Genomic DNA, 27,934 nt, shown 5'->3' on the forward strand with positions numbered 1-27,934 from the left:
CCCCAAAAACTTGCCCCAAACCCACCTGAATCTGACCCAAAATCCGGTCCCAAACCTGCCCCAAATCTGCCTGAATCTGACCCAAAAACCTGCCCCAAACCTGCCCCAAACCTGCCTGAATCTGCCCCAAAAATCTGCCCCACACGTGCCCCAGGTACTACGCAGCCGTGGAGGCCAAGAAGGAGCAGAGCAGCAAACACGCCCAGAGCTTCGGGGCACGGCAGCCCACCCTGGGGGGCTCCAACCCCGGGCAGGTACGGGGGTCTGGGGGCTTCTATGGGGGTCTGGGGGCTGCTCTGGGGGTCTGGGGGCTGCTCTGTGAGACCCCAACCCCGGGCAGTTATGTGGGGTCTGGGGGCTTCTGTGTGAGACCCCAACCCCGGGCAGTTATGGGGGGTCTGGGGGCTTCTCTGTGAGACCCCAACCCCGGGCAGGTACAGGGGGTCTGGGGGCTTCTATGGGAGACCCCAATGCTGGGCAGGTACAGGGGATCTGGGGGTCTGGGGGCTTCTTCTATGGGGGATCCCGAGGGTCTGGGGGCTTCTCTGAGGGTCTCTCTAACCCCAGTTTCTCCCATTTTCTCCCCAAATCAGGAGTGGGGGGTCCTGAGGGTCTGGGGGCTTCTCTGAGGGTCTCTCTAACCCAGATTTCTCCCCCCATCAGGAGCAGAAGGTCCTGAGGGTCTGGGGCTTCTCCGGGGGTCTCTCTAACCCCAATTTCTCCCATTTTCTCCCCAAATCAGGAGTGGGGGGTCCCGAGGGTCTGGGGGCTTCTCTGAGGGTCTCTCTAACCCCAATTTCTCCCCAAATCAGGAGCGAGGGGTCTGGCTGTCCCTTCTGGAGACGCTGCGGGAGCGGGAGCTGCTGCCGGCCCTCACCTTCACCTCATGGGGTCCCGAGGGTCTGGGGGCTTCTCTGGGGGTCCTGCTTACCCTGGGCAGGAACAGCGGGGTCCGGGGGTCTCTGTAACCCCAATTTCTCCCATTTTCTCCCCAAATCAGGAGCGAGGGGTCTGGCTGTCCCTGCTGGAGACGCTCCGGGAGCGGGAGCTGCTGCCGGCCGTCACCTTCACCTTCTCGCGGGGCCGCTGCGAGGACCAGGCCGCGGCTCTGGGCTCGCTGGATCTGCTCGGAGGCCCCGAGAAGGCCCAGGTGCGGCAGTTCCTGACGCGCTGCCTGGCCCGGCTGCGCGGCTCCGACCGCCGCCTGCCGCAGGTGAGGGGGTTTTGGGAGGAAAAATGGGGATTTTGGGAAAAAAATGGGGATTTTGGGGGGAAAACCAGGGATTTGGGACATGGATTTGGGTGTAATGGCTGCCTGGCCCGGCTGCGCGGCTCCGACCGCTGCCTGCTGCAGGCGGGAAAATGGTGGGAAAACGTGAGGGGAAAATGGTGGGAAAACGTGAGGGGGGAAAAGGGCGGGAAAACGTGAGGGGAAAATGGTGAGAAATGTGAGGGGAAAATGGTGAGAAATGTGAGGGGAAAAGGGCGGGAAAACGTGAGGGGAAAAGGGTGAGAAATGTGAGGGGAAAAGGGCAGGAAAACGTGAGGGGAAAAGGGCGGGAAAACGTGAGGGGAAAATGGTGGGAAAACGTGAGGGGAAAATGGTGAGAAATGTGAGGGGAAAATGGCGGGAAAACGTGAGGGGAAAATGGTGAGAAATATGAGGGGGAAAGGGCAGGAAAACATGAGGGGAAAATGGTGAGAAATGTGAGGGGAAAAGGGCGGGAAAACGTGAGGGGAAAATGGTGGGAAAACGTGAGGGGAAAAGGGTGGGAAAACGTGAGGGGAAAAGGGCGGGAAAATGTGAGGGGAAAATGGTGGGAAAATGTGAGGGGAAAATGGTGAGAAATGTGAGGGGAAAAGGGCAGGAAAACGTGAGGGGAAAATGGTGGGAAAACGTGAGGGGAAAATGGTGAGAAATGTGAGGGGAAAAGGGCAGGAAAACGTGAGGGGAAAATGGTGGGAAGATGTGAGGGGAAAATGGTGAGAAATGTGAGGGGAAAAGAGCAGGAAGACATGACGGGGAAAGGGTGGGATTTTGGGGGGATAAAAGGGGATTTTGGGGGGAAAAAAGGGGGTTTTGGGACATGGATTTGGGTGTAATGGCTGCCTGGCCCGGCTGCGCGGCTCCAACCGCCGCCTGCCGCAGGTGAGGGGTTTTGGGGGGAAAAATGGGGATTTTGGGGGGATAAATGGGGATTTTGGGGGGAAAAACGGGGATTTTGGGATGTGGAGGTGGGTGTAATGGCTGCCTCTCAGGTTGGGGTTCTGTAGGGTGTGGAGGAGCCTCACTCCATGTTCCCTCCATGTTCCCCCTCCATTCCCCCTCCATGTTCTCTCCATGTTCCTCCATGTTCCCTCTCCATATTCCCTCCATGTTCCCTCCATGTTCCCCCTCCATTCCCCCTCCATGTTCTCTCCATGTTCCCCCTCCATTCCCCCTCCATGTTCTCTCCATATTCCTCCATGTTCTCTCCATATTCCCTCCATGTTCCCTCTCCATATTCCCTCCATGTTCCCTCTCCATATTCCCTCCATGTTTTCTCCATGTTCCCTCCATGTTCTTTCCATCTTCCCTCCACATTTCTCCTCCATGTTCCCTCCATGTTCCCCTCCATGTTCCCTCCATGGTCTCTCTATATTCTCTCCATATTTCCCTCCCTGTTCCCTCCATGTTATTTCCATGTTCCTTCCATGTTCTTTCCGTCTTCCCTCTCCATATTCCCTCCATGTTCCCCCTCCATGTTTTCCCTCCATGTTCTCTCCATGTTCTCTCTATATTCTCTCTACTTTCTCTCTATATTCTCTCCATGTTCTTTCCATGTTCTCTCCATGTTCCCCTCCATGTTCCTTCCATACTCTTTCCATCTTCCCTCCATATTCCCTCCATATTCCCTCCATATTCCCTCCATGTTTTCTCCATGTTCCCCTCCATGTTCTCTCCATGTTCCCTCCATGTTCTCTCCATGTTCTCTCCATGTTCTCTCCATGTTCTCTCCATGTTCTCTCCATGTTCTCTCCATGTTCTCTCCATGTCCCCTCCATATTCTTTCCATCTTCCCTTCACATTTCTCCTCCATGTTCCCTCCATGGTCTCTCTATATTCTCTCCATATTTCCCTCCCTGTTCCCTCCATGTTATTTCCACGTTCCTTCCATGTTCTTTCCATCTTCCCTCTCCATATTCCCTCCATGTTCCCCCTCCATGTTCCCTCCATGTTCTCTCCATGTTCCCTCCATGTTCCCTCCATGTTCCCTCCATGTTCTCCCCATGTTCTCCCCATGTTCTCCCCATGTTCTCTCCATGTTCTCCCCATGTTCTCCCCATGTTCTCTCCATGTTCTCTCCATGTTCCCTCCACATTTCTCCTCCATGTTCCCTCCATGGTCTCTCTATATTCTCTCCATATTTCCCTCCCCGTTCCCTCCATGTTATTTCCACGTTCCTTCCATGTTCTTTCCATCTTCCCTCTCCATATTCCCTCCATGTTCCCCCTCCATGTTTTCCCTCCATGTTCTCTCCATGTTCTCTCTATGTTCTCTCTACTTTCTCTCTATATTCTCTCCATGTTCTTCCCATGTTCTCTCCATGTTCCCCTCCATGTTCCTTCCATACTCTTTCCATCTTCCCTCCATATTCCCTCCACATCCTCTCCATGTTCCCTCCATGTTCCCTCCATATTCCCTCCACATCCTCTCCATGTTCCCTCCATGTTCCCTCTCCATATTCCCTCCATGTTCTCTCCATGTTCCCTCCATGTTCCCTCTCCATATTCCCTCCATGTTCTCTCCATGTTCCCTCCATGTTCCCCCTCCATTCCCCCTCCATGTTCCCTCCATATTCCCTCCACATCCTCTCCATGTTCCCTCCATGTTCCCTCTCCATATTCCCTCCATGTTCTCTCCATGTTCCCTCCATGTTCCCTCTCCATATTCCCTCCATGTTTTCTCCATGTTCCCTCCATGTTCCCTCTCCATGTCCCCTCCATGTTTTCTCCATGTTCCCCTCCATGTTCTTTCCATCTTCCCTCCACATTTCTCCTCCATGTTCCCTCCATGGTCTCTCTATATTCTCTCCATATTTCCCTCCCTGTTCCCTCCATGTTATTTCCACGTCCCTTCCATGTTCTTTCCGTCTTCCCTCTCCATATTCCCTCCATGTTCCCCCTCCATGTTTTCCCTCCATGTTCTCTCCATGTTCTCTCTATATTCTCTCTACTTTCTCTCCATATTCTCTCCATGTTCTCTCCATGTTCTCTCCATGTTCTCTCCATGTTCTCTCCATGTTCCCTCCATGTTCTCTCCATGTTCTCTCCATGTTCTCCCCATGTTCTTCCCATGTTCTCTCCATGTTCTCTCCACATTCCCGCTCCCCCAGGTGCTGCAGCTCTCGGACCTGCTGCAGCGCGGCATCGGCGTCCACCATGGCGGGGTGCTGCCCCTGCTCAAGGAGATCGTGGAGATGCTCTTCAGCCAGGGGCTGGTCAAGGTGTGTGGGGACAGGTGCTGCAGCCCCACAGGTTGTGCCAAAAATCTGCCCCAAAAACCTTCCCCAAACCTGGACAAATCTGCCCCAAAAACCTTCCCCAAACCTGGACAAATCTGCCCTAAAACTTGTCCTGTACCTGCCTGAAAAACCTTCCCCAAACCTGGACAGATCTGCCCCAAAAACCTTCCCCAAACCTGGACAAATCTGCCCCAAAAGCCTTCCCCAAACCTGTACAAATCTGCCCCAAAATCTGCCCTATACCTGCCCCAAACCTGGACAAATCTGCCCCAAAAACCTTCCCCAAACCTGTACAAACCTGCCCCATAACCTGCCCCAAACCTGCCCCAAACCTGCCCCATAACCTGCCCCAAACCTGCCCCAAAAACCTGCCCCAAATCTGCCCCAAACCTGCCCCATAACCTGCCCCAAACCTGCCCCATAACCTGCCCCAAACCTGCCCCATAACCTGCCCCATACCTGCCCCATACCTGTCCCAAACCTGCCCTATAACCTGCCTCAAATCTACCCCAAAAACCTGCCCCAAACTGCCCCAAACCTGTCCCAAAAACCTGCCCCATACCTGCCCCATAACCTGCCCCAAACCTGTCCCAAACCTGCCCCATACCTGCCCCATAACCTGCCCCAAAAACCTGCCCCAAATCTACCCCAAAAACCTGCCCCAAACCTGCCCCAAACCTGCCCCATAACCTGCCCCAAACCTGTCCCAAAAACTTGCCCCATACCTGCCCCAAACCTGCCCCAAACCTGCCCCAAACCTGCCCCATAACCTGCCCCAAAAACCTGCCCCAAACCTGTCCCATAACCTGCCCCAAACCTGTCCCAAACCTGCCCCAAAATCTGCCCTATACCTGCCCCAAACCTGGACAAACCTGCCCCAAAATCTGCCCTATACCTGCCCCATAACCTGCCCCAAACCTGCCCCAAACCTGCCCAAATCTACCCCAAAAACCTGCCCCAAACCTCTTCCAAACCTGCCCCAAACTGCCCCCAACCTGTCCCATAACCTACCCCATACCTGCCCCAAACCTGTACAAACCTGTCCCAAAAACTTGCCCCATACCTGTCCCAAACCTGCCCCATACCTGCTCCAAACCTGCCCCGTAACCTACCCCAAACCTGCCTCAAATTTACCCCAAAAACCTGCCCCAAAAACCTTCCCCAAACCTGGACAGATCTGCCCCAAAATCTGCCCTATACCTGCCCAAACCTGCCCCATAACCTGTCCCAAACCTGCCCCAAACCTGTCCCAAACCTGCCCCAAATCTGCCCCAAAACCTGCCCCAAACTGCCCCAAACCTGCCCCACACCTGCCCCAGGTGCTGTTTGCCACCGAGACGTTCGCCATGGGGGTGAACATGCCGGCGCGGACCGTGGTGTTCGACTCCATCCGCAAACACGACGGGAGCAGCTTCCGTGACCTCCTGCCAGGTGTGGGGCCACGTTTGGGGTTTGGTGTCGTGTCCTCTGTGGGTGCAAAAGGGGTGAAAAATGTCAAGGAAAAGGAGTGGGAAAGTTGAGGGAAAAAATAGGGGAAATGGGGTGGAAAAGGGGTGAAAAATATAAAGGAAAAAGGGTGGGAAAGGTGAGAGAAAAAGTAGGGGAAATGGCGGCAATGGGGTGGAAAAGGGGTGAAAAATGTAAAGGAAAAAGGGTGGGAAAGGTGAGAGAAAATGGGGGAAATGGGGTTGAGAGAAGGTGGAAATGTGGGAGAAGAAATTTGAGGGGAATGAAAGGAATAGAGATGTAATTGTGGTGGGAAATGTGAGGAGGAAAGGGTGGGAAACATGAGGGGAAAATGGTGAGAAACGCGAGGGGGGAAATAGCAGGAAAAGTGAGGGGAAAAAGTGGGAAAGGTGAGGGGAAATGGGCAGAAAACGTGAGGGGAAAAGGGTAGGAAAATGTGAGGGGAAAATGGTGGGAAAACGTGAGGGGAAAATGGTGAGAAATGTGAGGGGAAAATGGTGGGAAAACGTGAGGGGAAAAGGGCGGGAAAACGTGAGGGGAAAATGGTGGGAAAACGTGAGGGGAAAATGGTGGGAAAACGTGAGGGGAAAATGGTGAGAAACGTGAGGGGAAAATGGCGGCAAACACGAGGGTAAAACCAGTAGTTTTTATGAGGAGAAAACAAGAAAATCACCTTGCAGCGGTTCAGGGCCTTGTGTCACCTTTGTGCCTTTGTGTTCCTCCAGGTGAGGGGAGAAAGGGTGGGAGATGTGAGGGGAAAATGATGAGAAATGTGAGGGGAAAGTGACGAGATATGTGAGGGGAAAATGGCAAGAAACGTGAGGGGAAAAATAGCAGGAAATGTGAGGGGAAAAGAGCAGGAAATGTGAGGGGAAAAAGTGGGAAAGGTGAGGGGAAAAGGGCAGAAAACGTGAGGGGGAAAGGGTAGGAAAATGTGAGGGGAAAATTGTGGGAAAACATGAGGGCAAAATGGCAGGAAAATGTGAGGGGAAAATGGTGAGAAACGTGAGGGGAAAATGGCGGGAAAACGTGAGGGGAAAAGGGCAGGAAAACGTGAGGGGAAAAGGGCGGGAAAACATGAGGGGAAAATGGTGGGAAAACATGAGGGGAAAATGGTGAGAAATATGAGGGGAAAATGGTGAGAAATGTGAGGGGAAAATGGCGGGAAAACGTGAGAGGAAAAGGGTAAGAAAATGTGAAGGGAAAAGAGTGGGAAAACGTGAGGGGAAACGGGCAGGAAGATGTGAGGGGAAAATGGTGGGAAAACGTGAGGGGAAAATGGCGGGAAAACATGAGGGGAAAATGGCGGCAAACACGAGGGTAAAACCAGTAGTTTTTATGAGGAGAAAACAAGAAAATCACCTTGCAGTGGTTCAGGGCCCTGTGTCACCTTTGTCCCTTTGTGTCCCCAGGCGAGTACACGCAGATGTCGGGGCGAGCCGGGCGCCGCGGGCTGGACGCCACCGGCACCGTCATCATCCTCTGCAAGGGCCCGGTGCCCGAGCTGTCCGACCTGCACCGCATGATGCTGGTGAGTGACCGCCGTGTCACTGGTGTGTCCCCAACCCTGTGTCACTGCCATGTCACTGGTGTGTCCCCAACCCTGTGTCACTGCCATGTCACTGGTGTGTCCCCAACCGTGTGTCACCGCCATGTCCCCACGTGTCCCCAAACCGTGTCACCGCCATGTCACCACCGTGTGTCACCGCCATGTCCCTGCCGTGTCCCCACCCGTGTGTCACCGCCGTGTCCCCGCATGTCCCCACTCGTGTGTCACCGCCGTGTCCCCACCCGTGTGTCACCACCGTGTCCCCACCCGTGTGTCCCCACCATGTCCCAACGTGTCCCCACGTGTCCCCACCCATGTGTCACCGCCATGTCCCTGCCATGTCCCCGCATGTCCCCACTCGTGTGTCCCCACCATGTCCCAACGTGTCCCCCGCCTGTGTGTCCCTGCAGTGTCCCCACCCGTGTCCCCACACCATGTTCCTGTGTGTCCCCACACCATGTCGCCACTATGTCCCCACCCACATGTCACTGCCATGTCCCCACCCACATGTCACTGCCATGTCCCCACTCGTGTGTCACCGCCATGTCACCACCGTGTCCCCACCCATGTGTCACCGCCGTGCCCCCACTTGTCCCCACGTGTCCCCACCCGTGTGTCATCGCTGTGTCCCCGCATGTCCCCACCCGTGTGTCACTGCCATGTCACCACCATGTCCCCACCCGTGTGTCACCGCCATGTCACCACCATGTCCCCATCCGTGTGTCCCCACCATGTCCCCACGTCACTCGTGTGTCACCGCCATGTCCCCGTGTGTCCCCACCTGTGTGTCCCCACCATGTCCCCACTCATGTCCCCACTCGTGTGTCACCGCCATGTCCCCGCCGTGTCCCCGCGTGTCCCCACCCGTGTGTCACCGCCATGTCCCCGTGTGTCCCCACCCGTGTGTCACCGCCATGTCACTGGTGTGTCACCAACCCTGTGTCACTGCCATGTCCCTGCATGTCCCCACCTGTGTGTCACCGCCATGTCACTGGTGTGTCACCAACCCTGTGTCACTGCCATGTCCCTGCCGTGTCCCCACCTGTGTGTCACCGCCATGTTCCTGCCGTGTCCCCACTCGTGTGTCCCCACCATGTCCCCACGTGTCCCCGCCCGTGTGTCACTGCCATGTCCCTGCCATGTCCCCACCCGTGTGTCACTGCCATGTCCCCACTCATGTCCCCACTCATGTGTCACCGCCCTGTCCCCGCGTGTCCCCACTCGTGTGTCCCCACCATGTCCCCCCGTGTCCCCGCCCGTGTGTCACCGCTATGTCCCCGCGTGTCCCTGCGTGTCCCCACTCATGTGTCACCGCTGTGTCCCCACACCATGTCCCTGCGTGTCACCGCCATGTCACCGCCATGTCACCGCCATGTCACTGCTGTGTCCCCGTGTGTCACCGCCATGTCCCTGCCATGTCCCCGCGTGTCCCCACCCATGTGTCACCACCATGTCACCACCCACGTGTGTTCAACACTGTGTCACCGCCATGTCACCGCCGTGTCCTCATGTGTCCCCACCCGTGTGTCACCGCCGTGTCCCCACCTGTGTGTCACTGCCATGTCCCCGCATGTCCCCACTCGTGTGTCACTGCCATGTCCCCACCCGTGTGTCACCGCCGTGTCCCCGTGTGTCACCGCCGTGTCCCTACCCGCGTCTCCCCACCTGTGTGTCACTGCCATGTCCCCACCCGTGTGTCACCGCCGTGTCACTGTGTGTCACCGCCGTGTCCCCGCCGTGTCCCCGGCAGGGCCGCCCGTCGCCGCTGCAGTCGCGGTTCCGCCTGACGTACCCCATGATCCTGCTGCTGCTGCGCGCGCCCGCCCTGCGCCCCCACGACCTCATGCGCCGCAGCTTCGCCGAGTTCCCGCTGCGCCGCGACGCCACGGTGGGTGTGGGATAAACTGGGAGGGACTGGGAGGGACTGGGAGGGACTGGGAGGGACTGGGAGGGACTGGGATGGACTGGGAGGGACTGGGGTCCCTCATGCGCCGCAGCTTCGCCGAGTTCCCGCTGCGCCGCGACGCCACGGTGGGTGTGGGATGGACTGGGATGGACTGGGGGGGACTGGGAGGGACTGGGATGGACTGGGATCAAACTGGGATGGACTGGTGGGCACTGGGATGGACTGGGATGGATTGGGAGGGACTGGGATGGACTGGGAGGCACTGGGAGTCCCAGTTTGGCCGGATACTGGGGATACTGGGAGGGACTGGGATGGACTCGGAGGGACTGGGATGGACTGGGATAAACTGGGAGGGACTGGGGGGGACTGGGAGGGACTGGGATGGACTGGGATAAACTGGGATGGATTGGGGGGCACTGGGATGGACTGGGAGGGATTGGGGGGCACTGGGATGGACTGGGATGGATTGGGGGGCACTGGGATGGACTGGGGGGCACTGGGATGGACTTCGATGGATTGGGGGGGACTGGGATGGACTGGGAGGGACTGGGAGGGACTGGGAGTGTCCCAGTATGGATTGGGGGGCACTGGGAGCACCCCAGTATGAACTGGGAGCCCTGTCACCCCCACTAATGTCCCCCCATGTCCCGCTGTGTCCCCCAATGTCTCCAACACCCCAATGTCCCCAATGTCCCCCAATCCCCCAATGTCCCCAATGTCCCCTATGTGTCCCCAATGTCCCCCCAACTCCCCCAGTGTCCCCCAATGTCCCCAATGTCCCCATTGTCCCAATGTCCCCAACCACCCCCATATCCCCACTGCCCCCAACCACCCCACTGTCCCCACTGTCCCCAACACCCCCCAATGCCCCCAAAGCCCCCAATGTCCCCCATTGTCCCCAATGTTCCCCCAACGCCCCCAGTGTCCCCCCAACACCCCCAATGTCCCCAATGTCCCCAAATCCCCCAATCCCCCAACGCCCCAAAGCCCCCAATGTCCCCCCATTGTCCCCAATCCCCCCAATGTCCCCAATGTTCCCAAAGCCCCCAATGTCCCCCCATTGTCCCCAATCCCCCCAATGTCCCCAATGTTCCCAATGTCCCCAACACCCCCAATCCCCCCAAAGCCCCCAATGTCCCCCAATCCCCCCAATGTCCCCCAATGTCCCCAATGTCCCCAATGTCCCCCCAGGCCCAGACCCGGCGCGTGGCCGCCCTCAGGGAGGCGCTGGCGGCACTTGGGGACCCCGAGGGGACACCTGGGGACAACGGAGGTGACAACGGAGGTGACATCGGGGACCTGCCCCAGTACTACCGGGCCGTGGTGGCGCTGCGCCGAGCCCGCTCCGTGCTACAGGTGGGGACAGTGGGGACAATGGGGACAGTGGGGACATTGGGGTGTTGGGGACATTGGGGACACATTGGGGACACTGGGGACATTGGGGACATTGGGGACATTGGGGGGACACTGGGGAGGACAAGGGGACACCTGGGGACAATGGGGATACGTGGGTACATTGGGGACAATGGGGACATTGGGGACGATGGGGACATTGGGGGATTTGGGACAGGGAGGGGACATTGGGGACACTGGGGACACACTGGGGATTTGGGGACATTGGGGACATTGGGGACAATGGGGGTGTTGGGGAAAATGGGGACATTGGGGAAAATGGGGACATTGGGGACAATGGGGACATTGGGGACATTGGGGACAGTGGGGACAATGGGGACAACGGGGACAATGGGGACATTGGGGGGATTTGGGACAGGGAGGGGACATTGGGGGACAGTGGGGACAATGGGGGACATTGGGGACATTGGGGACACTGAGAACAATGGGGACATTGGGGACATTGGGGACATTGGGGGTGTTGGGGACATTGGGGACAATGGGGACAATGGGGACACACTGGGGACAATGGGGACAGTGGGGACAGTGGGGACAGTGGGGACATTGGGGACAGTGGGGACACATTGGGGACAATGGGGACAATGAGGACACATTTGGGGACATTGGGGACATTGGAGGATTTGGGGACATTGGAGACAATGGGGATATTGGGGACTTTGGGGACAGTGGGGACATTGGGGGTGTTGGGGACATTGGGAGATTTGGGGACAGTGGGGACATTGGGGGTGTTGGGGACACTGGGGACATTGGGGACAGTGGGGACATTGGGGACAATGGGGACAGTGGGGACAGTGGGGACATTGGGGGCGTTGGGGACATTGGGGACAATGGGGACATTGGGGACATTGGGGACATTGGGGGTGTTGGGGACAGTGGGGACATTGGGGGCACTGGGGACATTGGGGACAATGGGGACAATGGGGATATTGGGGACAATGGGGACACACTGGGGACAATGGGGGACATTGGGGACAATGGGGACATTGGGGACATTGGGGACAGTGGGGACGATGGGGACATTGGGGGCGTTGGGGACACACTGGGGACATTGGGGGATTTGGGGACACTGGGGACATTGGGGACAGTGGGGATATTGGGGACATTGGGGACACACTGGGGACAATGGGGACACACTGGGGACAGAGGGGACATTGGGGACAATGGGGACACATTGGGGACAATGGGGACAATGGGGACATAGGGGACATTGGGGACATTGGGGACAATGGGGACAGTGGGGACAATGGGGACATTGGGGACAATGGGGGTGTTGGAGACACATTGGGGACATTGGGGACATTGGGGACACATTGGGGACACTGGGGACAATGGGGACACACTGGGGACAATGGAGACATTGGGGACAGCGGGGACATTGGGGACAATGGGGATATTGGGGACAATGGGGACACATTGGGGACAATGGGGGCTCTGGGGGGTCTCTGGGGTCCCTTTGGGGGTCCCATAATTGGGTCTGGGGTCCGCAGCGGTGCCTGGCGCAGCCGGGGGGGCAGCGAGTGCTGACACCGGGCCGGGTGGTGGTGGTGAGCACCCCGAAACACCGCAACGCGCTGGGGCTGGTGCTGCAGGTACGCCCCAAAAACACCCCAAAAACACCCCAAAAATACACCAAAATATATCCCAAAATAGCCCCAAAAATACCCCAAAATAACCCCCAAACCCACCCAAAATAAATCCCAAAAATACCCTAAAAATACCCCAAAATATATCCCAAAAATACCCCAAAAAATATCCCAAAAATACCCCAAAAATAGCCCCAAAAATAACCCCAATATAACCCCAAAATATATCCCAAAAATTTCCCTAGAAATACCCTAAAAATACCCCAAAAATAGCCCCAAAACCACCCCAAAAATAGCCCCAAAATAACCCCAAAATATATCCCAAAAATGCCCCAAAAATACCCCAAAAATAGCCCCAAAAACATAAAAAAATACCCCAAAAATACCCTAAAACTGCCCCCCAAAACACCCCAAAAATACCCAAAATAACCCCAAAAATAGCCCCAAAAATACCCCAAAATAACCCCCCAAACCCACCCCGAAATACCCAAATGCACTGGGGCTTGTGCTGCAGGTACACCCCAAAAACACCCAAAAACACCCCAAAACCACCCCAAAAACATCACAAAAATACACCAAAATATATCCCAAAATACACCAAAATATATCCCAAAATAGCCCCAAAAATACCCCAAAAACACCCCAAAATACACCCCAAAAATACCCCAAAATATATCCCAAAAATACCCTAAAAATACCGCAAAAATACCCCAAAAACACCCCAAAAATACCCCAAAATAACCCCAAAATATATCCCAAAAATTCCCTAAAAATACCCCAAAAACACCCTAAAAATACCCCAAAAATACCCCCAAACCACCCCAAAATAACCCCAAAAAATATCCCAAAAATTCCCTAAAAATACCCCAAAAATACACCAAAAACGCCACAAAAATAGCCCCAAAAATACCCCAAAATAACCCCCCAAACCCACCCCGAAACACCGCAACACGCTGGGGCTGGTGCTGCAGGTGGACCCCAAAAATATCCAAAAAAACACCCCAAAATACATCCCAAAAATACCCCAAAAACACCCCAAAATATATCCCAAAAATACCCTAAAAATACCGCAAAAATACCCCAAAATAACCCCAAAAATACCCCAAAATATATCCCAAAAATACCCTAAAAATAGCCCCAAAAACACCCCAAAAACACCCCAAAAATACCCCAAAATAACCCCAAAATATATCCCCAAAAATACCCCAAAATACATCCCAAAAACACCCCAAAAATAGCCCCAAAAATACCCCAAAATAACCCCCCAAACCCACCCCGAAACACCGCAACGCGCTGGGGCTGGTGCTGCAGGTACGCCCCAAAAACACCCCAAAAACATAAAAAAATACCCCAAAAATACCCTAAAACTGCCCCCCAAAACACCCCAAAAAAACCCCAAAATATATCCCAAAAATACTGCAAAAATACACCAAAATAACCCCAAAATACATCCCAGAAATACCCCAAAATTACCCCAAAAACACCCCAAAAATCCCCCAAAATAACCCCAAAAACACCCCAAAATAACCCCAAAATATATCCCAAAAATACCCTAAAAATACCCCAAAAATACCCCAAAAACACCCAAAAATACCCCAAAATAACCCCAAAATATATCCCAAAAACATCAAAAAATACCCCAAAATAACCCCAAAAACACCCAAAAAATACCCCAAAATAACCCCAAAATATATCCCAAAACCATCAAAAAAATACCCCAAAATAACCCCAAAATATATCCCAAAAATACCCCAAAAATAGCCCCAAAAATACCCCAAAATATATCCCAAAAATACCCTAAAAATACCCTAAAAATACCCCAAAAATAGCCCCAAAAACACCCCAAAAATACCCCAAAAATACCCCAAAATATATCCCAAAAACATCAAAAAAATACATCCCAAAAATATCCCCAAAATAACCCCAAAATATATCCCAAAAATACCCCAAAATATATCCCAAAAACATCAAAATACCCCAAAATAACCCCAAAAATACCCCAAAATATATCCCAAAAACATCAAAAAATACCCCAAAATAACCCCAAAATATATCCCAAAAATACCCTAAAAATACCCCAAAATATATCCCAAAAATACCCTAAAAATACCCAAAAAATAGCCCTAAAACACCCCAAAAATACCCCAAAATAACCCCAAAACACCCCCAAAACCACCCCCTCAAACACCCCCAAAACTCCCCCCAAAAACCCCCAAATTCCTTCAAATTTCCCCAAATTTCCCCCAAATTCCCCCAAATTCCCCCAAATTTCCCCCAAATTCCCTCGCAGGTGAGCTCGGGGGGCTCGGGCCGCACCTTCACCACGCTGGTGCTCAGCGAGAAGCCCCCCGAAAATGGGGGAGCCCCCCCGGAGCCCCCCCAGGACGTGCCCTACCCCGAGGAGCTGCTGCTCAGCCGCCTCTTCCTGCCCGAGGGTCTGCACCCCAAAAAATGGGGGGGGGACCCCGAATTTGGGGGGTTCTGGAGGGGTTTGGGGGTCTCCAGGGGGGATTTTGGGGGGGTTTGAGGGGGTTTTGGGGGGGTTTTGGGGGTCCTTAAAGGGGATTTAGGGGGGTCCCCAAATTCCTGGGTCACTTTTGGGGGGATCCTGAGAAGTTTGGGGGGTCCCCAGGGTGGATTTTGGGGGGGTCTGAGGGGGTTTTGGGGGGTTTTGAGGTCCTTAAAGGGGATTTTGGGGGGGTCCCCAAATTCCTGGGTCACTTTTGGGGGGATCCTGAGAGATTTGGGGATCCCCAGGGTGGAATTTGGGGGGATTTGAGGGGGTCTCTGGAGGTTTTGGGGTCTCCAGGGGGGATTTTGGGGGGTTTGAGGGGATTTTGGGGGGCTCCTGAGTCCATTTTGGGGGGGTTTTGGGGGTCCTGAGTCTGTTTTGGGGGGGTTTTGGGGGCCCTTAAAGGGGATTTGGGGGGGTCCCCAAATTCCTGGGTCACTTTTGGGGGAGATCCTGAGAGATTTGGGGGTCCCTGGGTCCATTTTGGGGTCCTTAAATGGGATTTGGGGTTCCCCAAATTCCTGGGTCCATTTTGGGGTCCCTGGGGTTCCTCCCATCGGTTTTTGGGGGGGTCCCTGGGTCCCTTTTTGGGGGTCCCTGGGTCAGTTTTGGGGGGTCCCTTTGTTTTTGGGGGGGTCCCTGAAGGTTTTGGGGTCCCTGGGTCCATTTTTTTGGGGTCCCTGGGGTGTTTTTGGGGGGTCCCTTTGGTTTTTGGGGGGGTCCCTGAAGGTTTTGGGGTCCCTGGGTCCCATTTTTGGGGGGGGTCCCTGAATGTTTTGGGGTCCCTGGGTCCATTTTTGGGGGGTCCCTGAAGATTTTGGGGGTCCCTGGGTCCCATTTTTGGGGGTGGTCCCTGAATATTTTGGGGTCCCTGGGTCCATTTTTTTTGGGTTCCCTTTGGTTTTTGAGGGGGGTCCCTGAAGGTTTTGGGGGTCCCTGAAGATTTTGCGGTCCCATTTTTGGGGGGTCCCTGGGATGTTTTCAGGGGGGTCCCTTTGGTTTTTGGGGTCCCTGAAGGTTTTGGGGTCCCTGGGTCCCATTTTGGGGGGGTCCCTGAAGATTTTGGGGGTCCCTGGGTCCATTTTTGGGGGGTCCCTTTGGTATTTGGGGGTCTCTGAAGGTTTTGGGGTCCCTTTGGTTTTTGGGGGGGTCCCTGAAGATTTTGGGGTCCCCCCAGGCCCCCCCGGGCCCTGCCTGGAGCAGCTGCGCCCCGAGGACATCGTGGGGGTCACGGCCAAGACCCTCAGGGTGAACCCCGAAATTCTGCTGCAGGAGCTGCGCCCCCCCAGGGGACCCCGACCCCGGTACGGGGGGGCTGGGGGATTTTGGGGGGTCCTGGGGGGATTTTGGGGAGTCCTGAGGGGATTTTGGGGGATCCCTGGGGGGATTTGGGGGGTCCTGGGGGGGATTTTGGGGGGTCCTGGGGGGATTTTGGGGGGTCCTGGGGGATTTTGGGGGGTCCTGAGGGGGATTTGGGGGGTCCTGGGGGGGTTTGGGGGGGTCCTGAGGGGATTTTGGGGGATCCCTGGGGGGGATTTTGGGGGGTCCTGAGGGGAATTTTGGGGGTCCTGGGGGGTTTTGGGGGGGTCTTTGAGGGTTTTTGGGGGGAATTTGGGGGGATTTTTGGGGGGTCCTGAGGGGATTTTGGGGGTCCTGGGGGGGGTCACAACTTTGGGGTCCCCCCATGGATTTTGGGGGTCTGGATTTTGGGGTCCCCCCATGAATTGTGGGGGTCCCACCATGTCCCCCCTGTGGGTGGGGGTCTCTATTTTGGGATCTCCCCATGGATTTTGGGGTCCCCCCATGGATTTTTGGGGTCCTGGGGGTCTCTATTTTGGGGTCCCCCCATGAATTTTGGGGTCAGGATTTTGGGGTCCCCCCATGAATTTTGGGGGTCCCACCCCCCATTTTCCCCCCCAGGTCCCCCCCTGTGGGCGGGGGTCTCTATATTGGGATCTCCCCATAGATTTTGGGATTTCTCCATGAATTTTGGGGGTCCCACCCCCCATTTCCCCCGCAGGTTCCCCCCTGTGGGCGGGGGTCTCTATATTGGGATCTCCCCATGGATTTTTGGGGTCAGGATTTTGGGGTCCCCCCATGGATTTTGGGGTCAGGATTTTGGGGTCCCCCCATGAATTTTGGGGGTCCCACCCCCCATTTTCCCCCCCATAGGTCCCCCCCTGTGGGCGGGGGTCTCTCGGCCGCCCTCCAGGAGCTCTCCCAACTCATGGGGGTCTGTATTTTAGGGTCCCCCCATGGAATTTTGGGGTCAGGATTTTGGGGTCCCCCCATGAATTTTGGGGGTCCCACCCCCCATTTTCCCCCCCAGGTCCCCCCCTGTGGGCGGGGGTCTCTATATTGGGATCTCCCCATGGATTTTGGGGTCCCCCCATGAATTTTGGGGTCAGGATTTTGGGGTCCCCCCATGAGTTTTGGGGGTCCCACCCCCAGGTTATTGGGGTCCTGGGGGGTCTCTATTTTGGGGTCCCAGGTGTGAATTTTGGGGTCAGGATTTTGGGGTCATCCTGGATTTTTGGGGTCAGGATTTTGGGGTCCCAGGTGTGAATTTTGGGGTCAGGATTTTTGGGTCCCAGGTGTGAATTTTGGGGTCAGGATTTTGGGGTCCCCCCATGAATTTTGGGGGTCCCAGGTCTGGATTTTGGGGTCCTGGGGGTCTCTATATTGGGATCTCCCCATGGATTTTGGGGTCAGGATTTTTGGGTGAATTTTGGGCTCAGGATTTTTGGGTCCCAGGTGTGAATTTTGGGGTCAGGATTTTGGGGTCCCCCCATGAATTTTGGGGTCCGAGGTCTGGATTTTGGGGTCCTGGGGGTCTCTATTTTGGGGTCCCCCCATGGATTTTTGGGGTCAGGATTTTGGGGTCCCAGGTGTGAATTTTGGGGGTCCCACCCCCCATTTTCCCCCCCCAGGTCCCCCCCTGTGGGCGGGGGTCTCTCGGCCGCCCTCCAGGAGCTCTCCCGGCTCGCGGGGGTCTCGGCCCGGGATGGGGGGGGGCTCCCCCTGCTCGAAGCTTTTGGGGTCCCCCCCGGGCGCGACCCCGAGGCGGCGGCGGCGGCGGCCGAAATCCGGGGGCTGGGGGCGGCCCTGGGGGGCTTCAGGTGCGTCAGGAGCCCCCGATTCCCTCAGCAGGTACAAAATTTGGGGGTTTTGGGGAAATTTTGGGGTTTTTTTGGGGTTTTTTGGGGGTTTTTTGGGGTTTTTTGGGGGGTTTTTGGGGGGGTTTTGGGGGAGCTCAGGGGCTTGGGGTGGCCCTGGGGGCTTCAGGTGCGTCAGGAGCCCCCGATTCCCTCAGCAGGTACAAAATTTGGGGTATTTTTGGGGAATTTTGGGGTTTTTTTGGGGTTTTTTGGGGTTTTTTTGAGGGGTTTTGGAGGTTTTTTGGGGTTTTTTTGAGGGGGTTTTGGGGGGTTTTTTGGGGTGGTTTTCAGGGGTTTGGGGGGGGTTTTGGGGGGCTTCAGGTGCGTCAGGAGCCCCTGATTCCCACAGCAGGTACAAAATTTGGGGGTCTCAGAGGGGTTTTGGGGGGTTTTGTGGGGATTTGGGGAAATTTTGGGTTTTTTTGGGGGGAATTTTGGGGTTTTTTTGAGTGGGTTTTGAGGGGATTTTGGGGGTTTTTTGAGGGTTTTGGGGGGGTTTTGGGGGGTTTTCAGGGTTTTGGGGAGGTTTTGGGGGGCTTCAGGTGCGTCAGGAGCCCCCGATTCCCCCAGCAGGTAAAATTTGGGGGGTCCCAGGGGGGTTTTGGGGAATTTTGGTTTTATTTTTGGGGGGGTTTTGGGGTTTTTTTGAGGGGTTTTGGGGGGTTTTGGGGGGGTTTTCAGGGGTTTTGGGGGATTTTGGGGAGAGCTCAGGGGGCTGGGGGCGGCCCTGGGGGGCTTCAGGTGCGTCAGGAGCCCCCGATTCCCACAGCAGGTACAAAATTTGGGGGTTTTGGGGGAATTTTGGGGTTTTTTTGGGGTTTTTTGGGGTTTTTTTGGGGTTTTTTTGGGGTTTTTTTGGGGTTTTTTTGGGGTTTTTTGGGGGGTTTTGGGGGAGCTCAGGGGCTGGGGCGGCCCTGGGGGGCTTCAGGTGCATCAGGAGCCCCCGATTCCCACAGCAGGTACAAAATTTGGGGGTTTTGGGGGAATTTTGGGGTCTTTTGGGGGGGGTTTTGGGGAAATTTTAGAGGGGATTTGGGGGGATTTTTGGAGGGGTTTTGAGGGATTTGTGGGGGATTTGGGCATTTTTTGGAGGATTTTGGGGGATTTTTGGAGGGAATTTTGGGGATTTTTGGAGGGGATTTTGGGGATTTTTGGGGTGATTTTGGGGGATTTTTGGAGGGTATTTTGGGGGATTTTTGGAGGGATTTTGGGGTTTTGGGGGGGATTTTGGGGATTTTTTTGGGGATTTTGGGGATTTTGAGAGGGGATTTTTGGAGGGTGTTTTGAGGGATTTGTGGGGGGATTTTGGGGATTTTTGGAGGGATTTTGGGGGATTTTTGGGTGGGATTTTGGGGATTTTTGGATGGGATTTTGGGGATTTTTAGAGGGGATTTTGGGGGATTTTTAGAGGGGATTTTGAGGGGTTTTTGGGGGGGTTTTGAGGGATTTTTCGGGGGATTTTGGGGATTTTCTGAGGGGATTTTGGGGATTTTTGGGGATTTTTTGAGGGGATTTTTGGAATTTTTGGAGGGGATTTTGGGGAATTTTTAGAAGGGATTTTTGGGGGGATTTTGGCGTTTTTTTGGAGAGGATTTTTGGGAGGATTTTGGGGGGATTTTTGGGGTGTTTTTGGGGTTCAGGCACCCCCTGACCCCGCTCCCCATCCCCTCCCAGTACTCCCAGTACGCGGCCAGGCAGGAGCTGCTGGAGCAGCTGGAGGAGCTGCAGTTCCAGCTGTCGGACCAGTCCCTGCTGCTGCTGCCCGAGTACCACCAGCGCCTCGAGGTGGGCCCCAAAACACCCCAAAATCACCCCAAAACCACTCCAATAATACCCCCAAAAGCACCCCAAAACCACATTAAAAATACCAAAAAAATACCCCTTAATTTCCCAAAAATTCCCCTAAAATTTCCCCAAAAACACCACCAAAATCACCCCAAAATCCTCCAAAATACCCCCAAAATTACCCAGAAAAATTCCCCCAAATACCCCTAAAAATCACCCCTAAAAACACCCAAAATACCCTAAAATCACCCCAAAAACACGGCAAAAATACCCCCAAATCACTCCAATAATACCCCCAAAACCACACTAAAAATACCAAAAAAATACCCCAAAATTTCCCAAAAATTCCCCTAAAATTTCCCCAAAAACACCACCAAAATCACCCCAAAATCCTCCAAAATACCCCCAAAATTACCCAGAAAATTCCCCCCAAATACCCCTAAAAATCACCCCAAAATCACCCCTAAAAACACCCCAAAAATACCCCAAAAATTACTCAAAAAATACCCCAAAAATACCCTAAAATCACCCCAAAAATACCCCCAAATCACCCCAATAATACCCCCAAAACCACACTAAAAATACCAAAAAAATACCCCTAAAACACCCCAAAAATACCCCAAAATTACCCCAAAACCACACTAAAAATACCAAAAAAATACCCCAAATTTTCCCAAAAATTCCCCCAAAAACACTGCAAAAATACCCCCAAAACCACCCCAAAACCACACTAAAAATACCAAAAAAATACCCCAAAATTTCCCAAAAATTCCCCTAAAATTTCCCCAAAAACACCGCAAAAATACCCCAAAACCACCCCAAAACCACTCAAAAATACCCCCAAAATACCACAAAAATCCCCCCAAAATCACCACAAAATCACCCCAAAATTCCCCGTGTCCCCCCCCAGGTGCTGTCGGAGCTGGGTTCCGTGTCGGGGGGCGCAGTGGCGCTGGGCGGCCGCGTGGCGGCGCTGCTGAGCACGGAGCAGTTGGTGCTCACCGAGCTGCTGCTGGGCAAAAAAAAATCACCCCAAAATATCCCAAAACCACCCCAAAAATACCACCAAAATAACACAAAATCACCCCAAAAAATACCACCAAAATCACCCAGAAAATTCCCCCCAAATACCCCTAAAAATCACCCCAAAAACACCCCCAAAATACCCCAAAAATTACCCCAAAACCACCCCCAAAATACCCACAAAATACCTCAAAAATACCCCAAAACCACTCCAATAATACCCCCAAAACCACACTAAAAATACCAAAAAAATACCCCCAAAATTTCCCAAAAATACCCCAAAAAACCCCCAAAATTACCCCAGAACCACACTAAAAATACCTCAAAATCACCTCAAAAACACAGCAAAAATACCCCAAAATCACCCCAATAATACCCCCAAAACCACCCCAAAACCACACTAAAAATACCAAAAAAATACCCCCAAATCACCCCAATAATACCCCCAATACCACACTAAAAATACCAAAAAAATACCCCTAAAACACCCCAAAAATACCCCAAAATTACCCCAAAACCACACTAAAAATACCAAAAAAATACCCCCAAAATCACCCCAAAACCACACTAAAAATACCAAAAAATACCCCCAAAATACCCTAAAATCACCCCAAAAACACCGCAAAAATACCCCCAAAACCACACTAAAAATACCAAAAAATTTCCCCAAAAATCCCCCCAGGTGCTGTCGGAGCTGGGTTACGTGTCGGGGGGCGCAGTGGCGCTGGGCGGCCGCGTGGCGGCGCTGCTGAGCACGGAGCAGTTGGTGCTCACCGAGCTGCTGCTGGGCAAAAAAAAAATCACCCCAAAAACACACCCCAAAATATCCCAAAAATAACCCAAAACCACCCCCAAAAGCACTCCAAAAATACCCCCAAAATACCCCCAAAATTACCCCAAAAACACCACCAAAATCACCCCAAAATCCTGTAAAATACACCCAAAAATGCTCCCAAAATCCTCCAAAATACCCCCCAAAAACTCCCAAAAATCACCCCAAAATCACCACAAAAATACCCCAAAATCACCCCAATAATACCAAAAAAATACCCCCAAAAATCCCCCCAAAACACCCCCAAAACCACACCAAAAATACCCCAAAAATTACTCAAAAAATACCCCCAAAATACCCCAAAATCACCCCAATAATACCCCTAAAAACACACTAAAAATACCAAAAAAATACCCCAAAATTTCCCAAAAATTCCCCTAAAATTTCCCCAAAAACACCGCAAAAATACCCCCAAAATACCCCAAAATCCCCCCAAAAATCCCCCAAACCCCCCTGTGTCACCCCCCAGGTGCTGTCGGAGCTGGGTTACGTGTCGGGGGGCGCAGTGGCGCTGGGCGGCCGCGTGGCGGCGCTGCTGAGCACGGAGCAGTTGGTGCTCACCGAGCTGCTGCTGGGCAATGTGCTGGCGCCGCTGCGGCCCGAGGAGAGCGTGGCGCTGCTCTCCTGCCTGGTGACCCCCGGCCGCGGGGAGCCCCTGCCCGAGGGGCTCAGCCCCGCCCTCACTCAGGTGAGACCCCCACCGAGGGGTCGGGGGCACTTGGGGGTGGGTGTTGGAGTGATTTTGGGATATTTTGGGGTGATTTTGGGGGTTTCTGGGTGTATTTTTGGGGTGATTTTGGGGTTATTTTGGGATATTTTGGGGTGATTTTGGGTGTATTTTTGGGGTGATTTTGGGATATTTTGGGGTGATTTTTGGGGTATTTTGGGGTGATTTTGGGGGGTATTTTGTGGTGATTTTGGGGTGATTTTTGGGGTTATTTTGGGATATTTTGGGGTGATTTTGGGTGTATTTTTGGGGTGATTTTGGGATATTTTGGGGTGATTTTGGGTGTATTTTTGGAGTGATTTTGGGATATTTTGGGGTGATTTTTGGGGGTGATTTTGGGGTGATTTTGGGGGTTTCTAGGTGAATTTTTGGGGTGATTTTGGGGTTATTTTGGGGTGATTTTGGGGTTATTTTGGGAGATTTTGGGGGTATTTTGGGGTGATTTTTATATTTTGGGGTGATTTTTGGGGGACATTTTGTGATGATTTTGGGGGGTATTTTGTGATGATTTTGTGGTGATTTTTAGGGGGATTTTTGGGTGTATTTTTGGGGTGATTTTGGGGGTGGATTTTGGGGTTATTTTGGGGGTTTCTGGGTGTATTTTTGGGGTGATTTTGGGATTATTTTGGGATATTTTGGGGTGATTTTTGGGGGTATTTTTTGGTGCTTTTGGGATATTTGGGGGTGATTTGTAGGGGGAATTTTGGGGGTTTCTGGGTGCATTTCCCCAGGCCCTGGAGCGGCTCCGCGCCGTCGCCGCCCCCATGGCCCGGCTGGAGCAGCATCGGGGGGATTTTGGGGGTCTCTGGGTGTATTTTTGGGGTGATTTTGGGATATTTTCGGGTGATTTTGGGGTGATTTTGGGGTGGGTTTTGTGGTGATTTTGGGATATTTTGGGGGGATTTTTGGGGTGATTTTGGGGTATTTTGGGGTGGATTTTTGGGGTGATTTTGGGATATTTTGGGGTGATTTTTGGGGGTGATTTTGGGGATTATTTTCGGGTGATTTTTGGGGGTGATTTTGTGGTGATTTTGGGATATTTTGGGGTGATTTTGGGATTTTTGGGGTGATTTTTGGGGGACATTTTGTGATTTTGGGGGGACATTTTGACATTTTGGGGGGTATATTCGGGTGATTTTTTGGGGTGGGTTTTGGGGTGATTTTGGGATATTTTGGGGTGATTTTTGGGGTGATTTTGGGGTGATTTTGGGATATTTTGGGGTGATTTTTGGGGGTGGATTTTGGGGTTATTTTGGGATATTTTGGGGTGATTTTTGGGGTGATTTTGTGGTGATTTTTGGGGTGATTTTGGGATATTTTGGGGTGATTTTGGGTGTATTTTTGGGGTGATTTTGGGATATTTTGGGGTGATTTTGGGATATTTTGGGGTGATTTTTGGGATGATTTTTGGGGTGATTTTGGGATATTTTGGGGTGATTTTGGGGTGATTTTTGGGATATTTTGGGTCCATCCCAGGCCCTGGAGCGGCTCCGCGCCGTCGCCGCCCGCGTGGCCCGGCTGGAGCAGCAGCGGGGGGATTTTGGGGTTCTCTGGGTGTATTTTTGGGGTGATTTTGGGATATTTTGGGGTGATTTTTGTATTGATTTTGGGATATTTTGGGTCGATCCCAGGCCCTGGAGCGGCTCCGCGCCGTCGCCGCCCGCGTGGCCCGGCTGGAGCAGCACTGGGGGGATTTTGGGGTGAATTTTGGGGGTGGATTTTGGGGTTATTTTGGGATATTTTGGGGTGATTTTTAGGGGGATTTTGGGGGTGATTTTGGGGTGGATTTTGGGGTGATTTCTGGATATTTTGGGGTTTTGGGGGTGATTTTTGGGGTGATTTTTGGGATATTTTGGGTCCATCCCAGGCCCTGGAGCGGCTCCGCGCCGTCGCCGCCCGCATGGCCCGGCTGGAGCAGCACCGGGGGAATTTTGGGGTGATTTTGGGGTATTTTGGGGTGATTTTTGGGGGATTTTTGGGGTGATTTTGGGATATTTGGGGGTTATTTTGGGGTGATTTTGGGGGTGGATTTTGGGGTTATTTTGGGATATTTTGGGGTGATTTTGGGGGTGGATTTTGGGGTTACTTTGGGGTATTTTGGGGGTGGATTTTGGGGGGGATTTTGGGATATTTTGGGGTGATTTTTGGGGGGATTTTTAGGGGGATTTTTGTGGTGATTTTGGGGGGTATTTTCAGGTGATTTTTGGGGGTGATTTTGTGGTGATTTTGGGATATTTTGGGATGATTTTGGGTGTACTTTTGGGGTGATTTTGAGATATTTTGGGATGCTTTTGGGTGTACTTTTGGGGTGATTTTTGGGATATTCTGGGGTGATTTTGGGGTGATTTTTGGGGGCATTTTTGGGGGTGATTTTGGGGTATTTTGGGTCCATCCCAGGCCCTGGAGCGGCTCCGCGCCGTCGCCGCCCGCGTGGCCCGGCTGGAGCAGCACCGGGGGGATTTTGGGGTGATTTTGGGGGTGGATTTTGGGCTGATTTCTGGATATTTTGGGGTGACTTTTGGGGGTGGATTTTGTGGTGATTTTGGGATATTTTTGGGGTGATTTTGGGGTATTTTGGGTCCATCCCAGGCCCTGGAGCGGCTCCGCGCCGTCGCCGCCCGCGTGGCCCGGCTGGAGCAGCACTGGGGGGATTTTGGGGTGATTTTGGAGGAATTTTGGGGTGATTTTGGGAGGTATTTTCGCGTGATTTTTGGGGTGATTTTGTGGTGATTTTGGGATATTTTGGGGTGATTTTTGGGGTGATTTTGGGAGTATTTTGTGATGATTTTGGGGGGTATTTTGTGGTGATTTTGGGGATATTTTGGGGTGATTTTGGGGGTGATTTTGGGATATTTTGGGGTGATTTTTGGGGTGATTTTGGGGGTTTCTAGGTGAATTTTTGGGCTGATTTTGGGGTGATTTTGGGGGTTTCTAGGTGGATTTTTTGGGGTTATTTTGGGATATTTTGGGATGATTTTGGGTGTATTTTTGGGGTGATTTTGGGGGGTATTTTCAGGTGATTTTGTGGTGATTTTGGGATATTTTGGGGGGATTTTGGGGTGGATTTTGGGGTTATTTTGGGATATTTTGGGGTGATTTTTGGGGTGATTTTGTGGTGATTTTGGGGTGATTTTTTGGGGGGAATTTTGGGTTGATTTTGGGATATTTTGGGGTGAATTTTTGGGGTAATTTTGTGATATTTTGGGGTGAATTTTTGGGGTGGATTTTGGGATAATTTGGGGTGATTTTGGGGGTGGATTTTGGGGTTATTTTGTGATATTTTGGGGTGATTTTTGGGGGTGGATTTTGTGGTGATTTTGGGATATTTTGGGGGTGATTTTGGGGTATTTTGGGTCCATCCCAGGCCCTGGAGCGGCTCCGCGCCGTCGCCGCCCGCGTGGCCCGGCTGGAGCAGCAGCGCGGCCTCGGGCCCGGCCCCGACGACTTCGTGGCCCAGTTCGGCTTCAGCCTGGTCCAGGTGGTCTACGAGTGGGCCAGGGGCATGGTGAGACCCCCAAAAACCCATCTGGGACCCCCAAAAACCCATCTGGGACCCCCAAAAACCCATCTGGGACCCCCAAAAACCACATCTGGAACCCCAAAAACCCATCTGGGACCCCCCAAAATCCCCTGAGACACCCAGAAATTTCCTGGGACCCTCAGAAAGCACCTGGGAACCCCCCCAAAAAAAAACCCCTGGGACCACCAAAAACCCCCTGAGATACCTGGGACACCCCCAAGCCCAATGTCCCCACAATGTCCCCACAATGTCCCCACAATGTCCCCACAATGTCCCCACAATGTCCCCAATCCCCACAATGTCCCCAGTTGTCCCCAACACCCCCCAATGTCCCCAATCCCCCCAATGTCCAAAATATCCCCAGCTCCCCCCACTGTCCCCACTGTCCCCAATTGTCCCCAATCCCCCCCAATGTCCCCAATCCCCTCAATCCCCCCAATATCCAAAATATCCCCAGTTCCCCCCATTGTCCCCACTGTCCCCAATGCCCCCAATGTCCCCAATGTCCAAAATGTCCCCAGTTCCCCCCATTGTCCCCAATCCCCTCAATCCCCTCAACAGCCCCCATTGTCCCCAACACCCCCCAATGTCCCCATTGCCCCCAATCCCCCCAATGTCCCCATTGTCCCCATTGTCCCCAATATCCCCAATCCCCCCAATGTCCAAATGTCCCCAATGCCCCCCAATGCCCCCATTGCCCCCAATGTCCCCAAATGTCCCCAACACCCCCCAATGTCCCCAATCCCCTCAATGTCCCCACTGTCCCCAGTATCCCCAATGTCCCCAATTGTCCCCAATCCCCCCAATGTCCCCACTGTCCCCAATGTCCCCACTGTCCCCATTGTCCCCAATGTCCCCAACACCCCCCAATGTCCCCAATGTTCCCAATTGTCTCCACTGTCCCCAATGTCCCCACTTCCCCCCAATGTCCAAATGTCCCCAGTTCCCCCCAAAGTCCCCACTGTCCCCTCTGTCCCCAATCCCCCCACTGTCCCCACTGTCCCCAATATCCCCACTGTCCCCAATGTCCCCAATGTCCCCAATCCCTCCAATGTCCAAAATATCCCCAATATCCCCACTGTCCCCACTGTCCCCAATTGTCCCCAATGTCCCCATGTCCCCACCGCCCCCTCTGTCCCCAGCCGTTTGCGGAGATCGCCCGGCTGGCGCCGGTGCAGGAGGGCTCGGTGGTCCGCGCCATCCAGCGGCTGGAGGAGCTGCTGCGGGAGCTGCGCCAGGCCGCGCGCGCCGTGGGCGACCCCGCCATGGCCGCCAAGATGGAGGCGGCCGCCGCCATGATCAAGCGCGACATCGTCTTCGCCGCCAGCCTGTACACGCAATAAAGGGACACCGAGGGACACGCGGGGGGAGTGGTGGCTCTGCCATCCATCCAAATCCCCCCCTCTCTGTGCCCGTGTGGTTCGGTCCAATCGGTTCTGGAGTTGTGTGGTTCTTTCTGACTCACCCCCTGGGATTGTATGGTTTGGTCCAACTTCCCCTCCTGGAATTGTGTGGTTCAGTCCAATTCCCACCTCTCCCCAGAATTCTGTGGTTCTGTCCAATGCCCCCCCAGAACTGTATGGTTCAGTCCAATTGTCCCTGGAATTGTGTGGTTCAGTCCAATTCCCACCTCTCCCCAGAATTCTGTGGTTCTGTCCAGTGCCCCCCAGAATCGCATGGTTCGGTCCAGTTGTCCCTGGAATCGTGTGGTTCAGTCCAATCTCCCCCCTCCCGCCCCCCAGAATTCTGTGGTTCTGTCCAATGCCCCCCAGAATCACATGGTTCAGTCCAATTGTCCCTGGAATCGTGTGGTTCGGTCTGACCTCCCCCTGCAGAGTCCTGTGGTTTGGTCCAATCCCCCCAAGAATCATGTGGTTTGGTCTGAACTCCCCCCCCCCCGCCAGACTTGTGGTACTGTCTGACCCCCCTGCACTCATGTGGTTCTGTCCAATCC

General features: G+C 53.7%; 1 protein-coding gene across 3 annotated transcripts in view; it reads left to right on the forward strand.

Moving 5' to 3' along the window:
- The window catches only part of SKIC2 (SKI2 subunit of superkiller complex), a 44,369-nt gene extending 16,959 nt beyond the window's left edge, over positions 1 to 27,410 (forward strand). The window contains exons 15-29 of one of the 3 annotated variants that reach the window (XM_064700965.1): positions 155 to 254; positions 1,001 to 1,213; positions 4,377 to 4,487; positions 5,825 to 5,936; positions 7,385 to 7,503; positions 9,272 to 9,409; positions 10,619 to 10,783; positions 12,328 to 12,429; positions 14,714 to 14,858; positions 16,113 to 16,239; positions 17,866 to 18,085; positions 19,768 to 19,878; positions 22,203 to 22,421; positions 25,825 to 25,965; positions 27,123 to 27,410. In XM_064700965.1, coding sequence (XP_064557035.1) covers positions 155 to 254; positions 1,001 to 1,213; positions 4,377 to 4,487; positions 5,825 to 5,936; positions 7,385 to 7,503; positions 9,272 to 9,409; positions 10,619 to 10,783; positions 12,328 to 12,429; positions 14,714 to 14,858; positions 16,113 to 16,239; positions 17,866 to 18,085; positions 19,768 to 19,878; positions 22,203 to 22,421; positions 25,825 to 25,965; positions 27,123 to 27,323 — 2,224 coding nt within the window. In that variant the 3' untranslated portion in view covers positions 27,324 to 27,410. Of the gene's footprint in view, positions 1 to 154; positions 255 to 1,000; positions 1,214 to 4,376; positions 4,488 to 5,824; positions 5,937 to 7,384; positions 7,504 to 9,271; positions 9,410 to 10,618; positions 10,784 to 12,327; positions 12,430 to 14,713; positions 14,859 to 16,112; positions 16,240 to 17,865; positions 18,086 to 19,767; positions 19,879 to 20,788; positions 20,971 to 21,583; positions 21,730 to 22,202; positions 22,422 to 25,824; positions 25,966 to 27,122 lie in introns of those variants that run through there. The other 2 variants (XM_064700963.1, XM_064700964.1) reach the window with 2 other exon arrangements.
- Positions 27,411 to 27,934: the final 524 nt, after the last annotated feature.

The sequence above is a fragment of the Zonotrichia leucophrys genome, unplaced genomic scaffold, assembly GCF_028769735.1.
Source record: "Zonotrichia leucophrys gambelii isolate GWCS_2022_RI unplaced genomic scaffold, RI_Zleu_2.0 Scaffold_285_66912, whole genome shotgun sequence".
Classification (NCBI taxonomy): Eukaryota; Metazoa; Chordata; class Aves; order Passeriformes; family Passerellidae; genus Zonotrichia; species Zonotrichia leucophrys.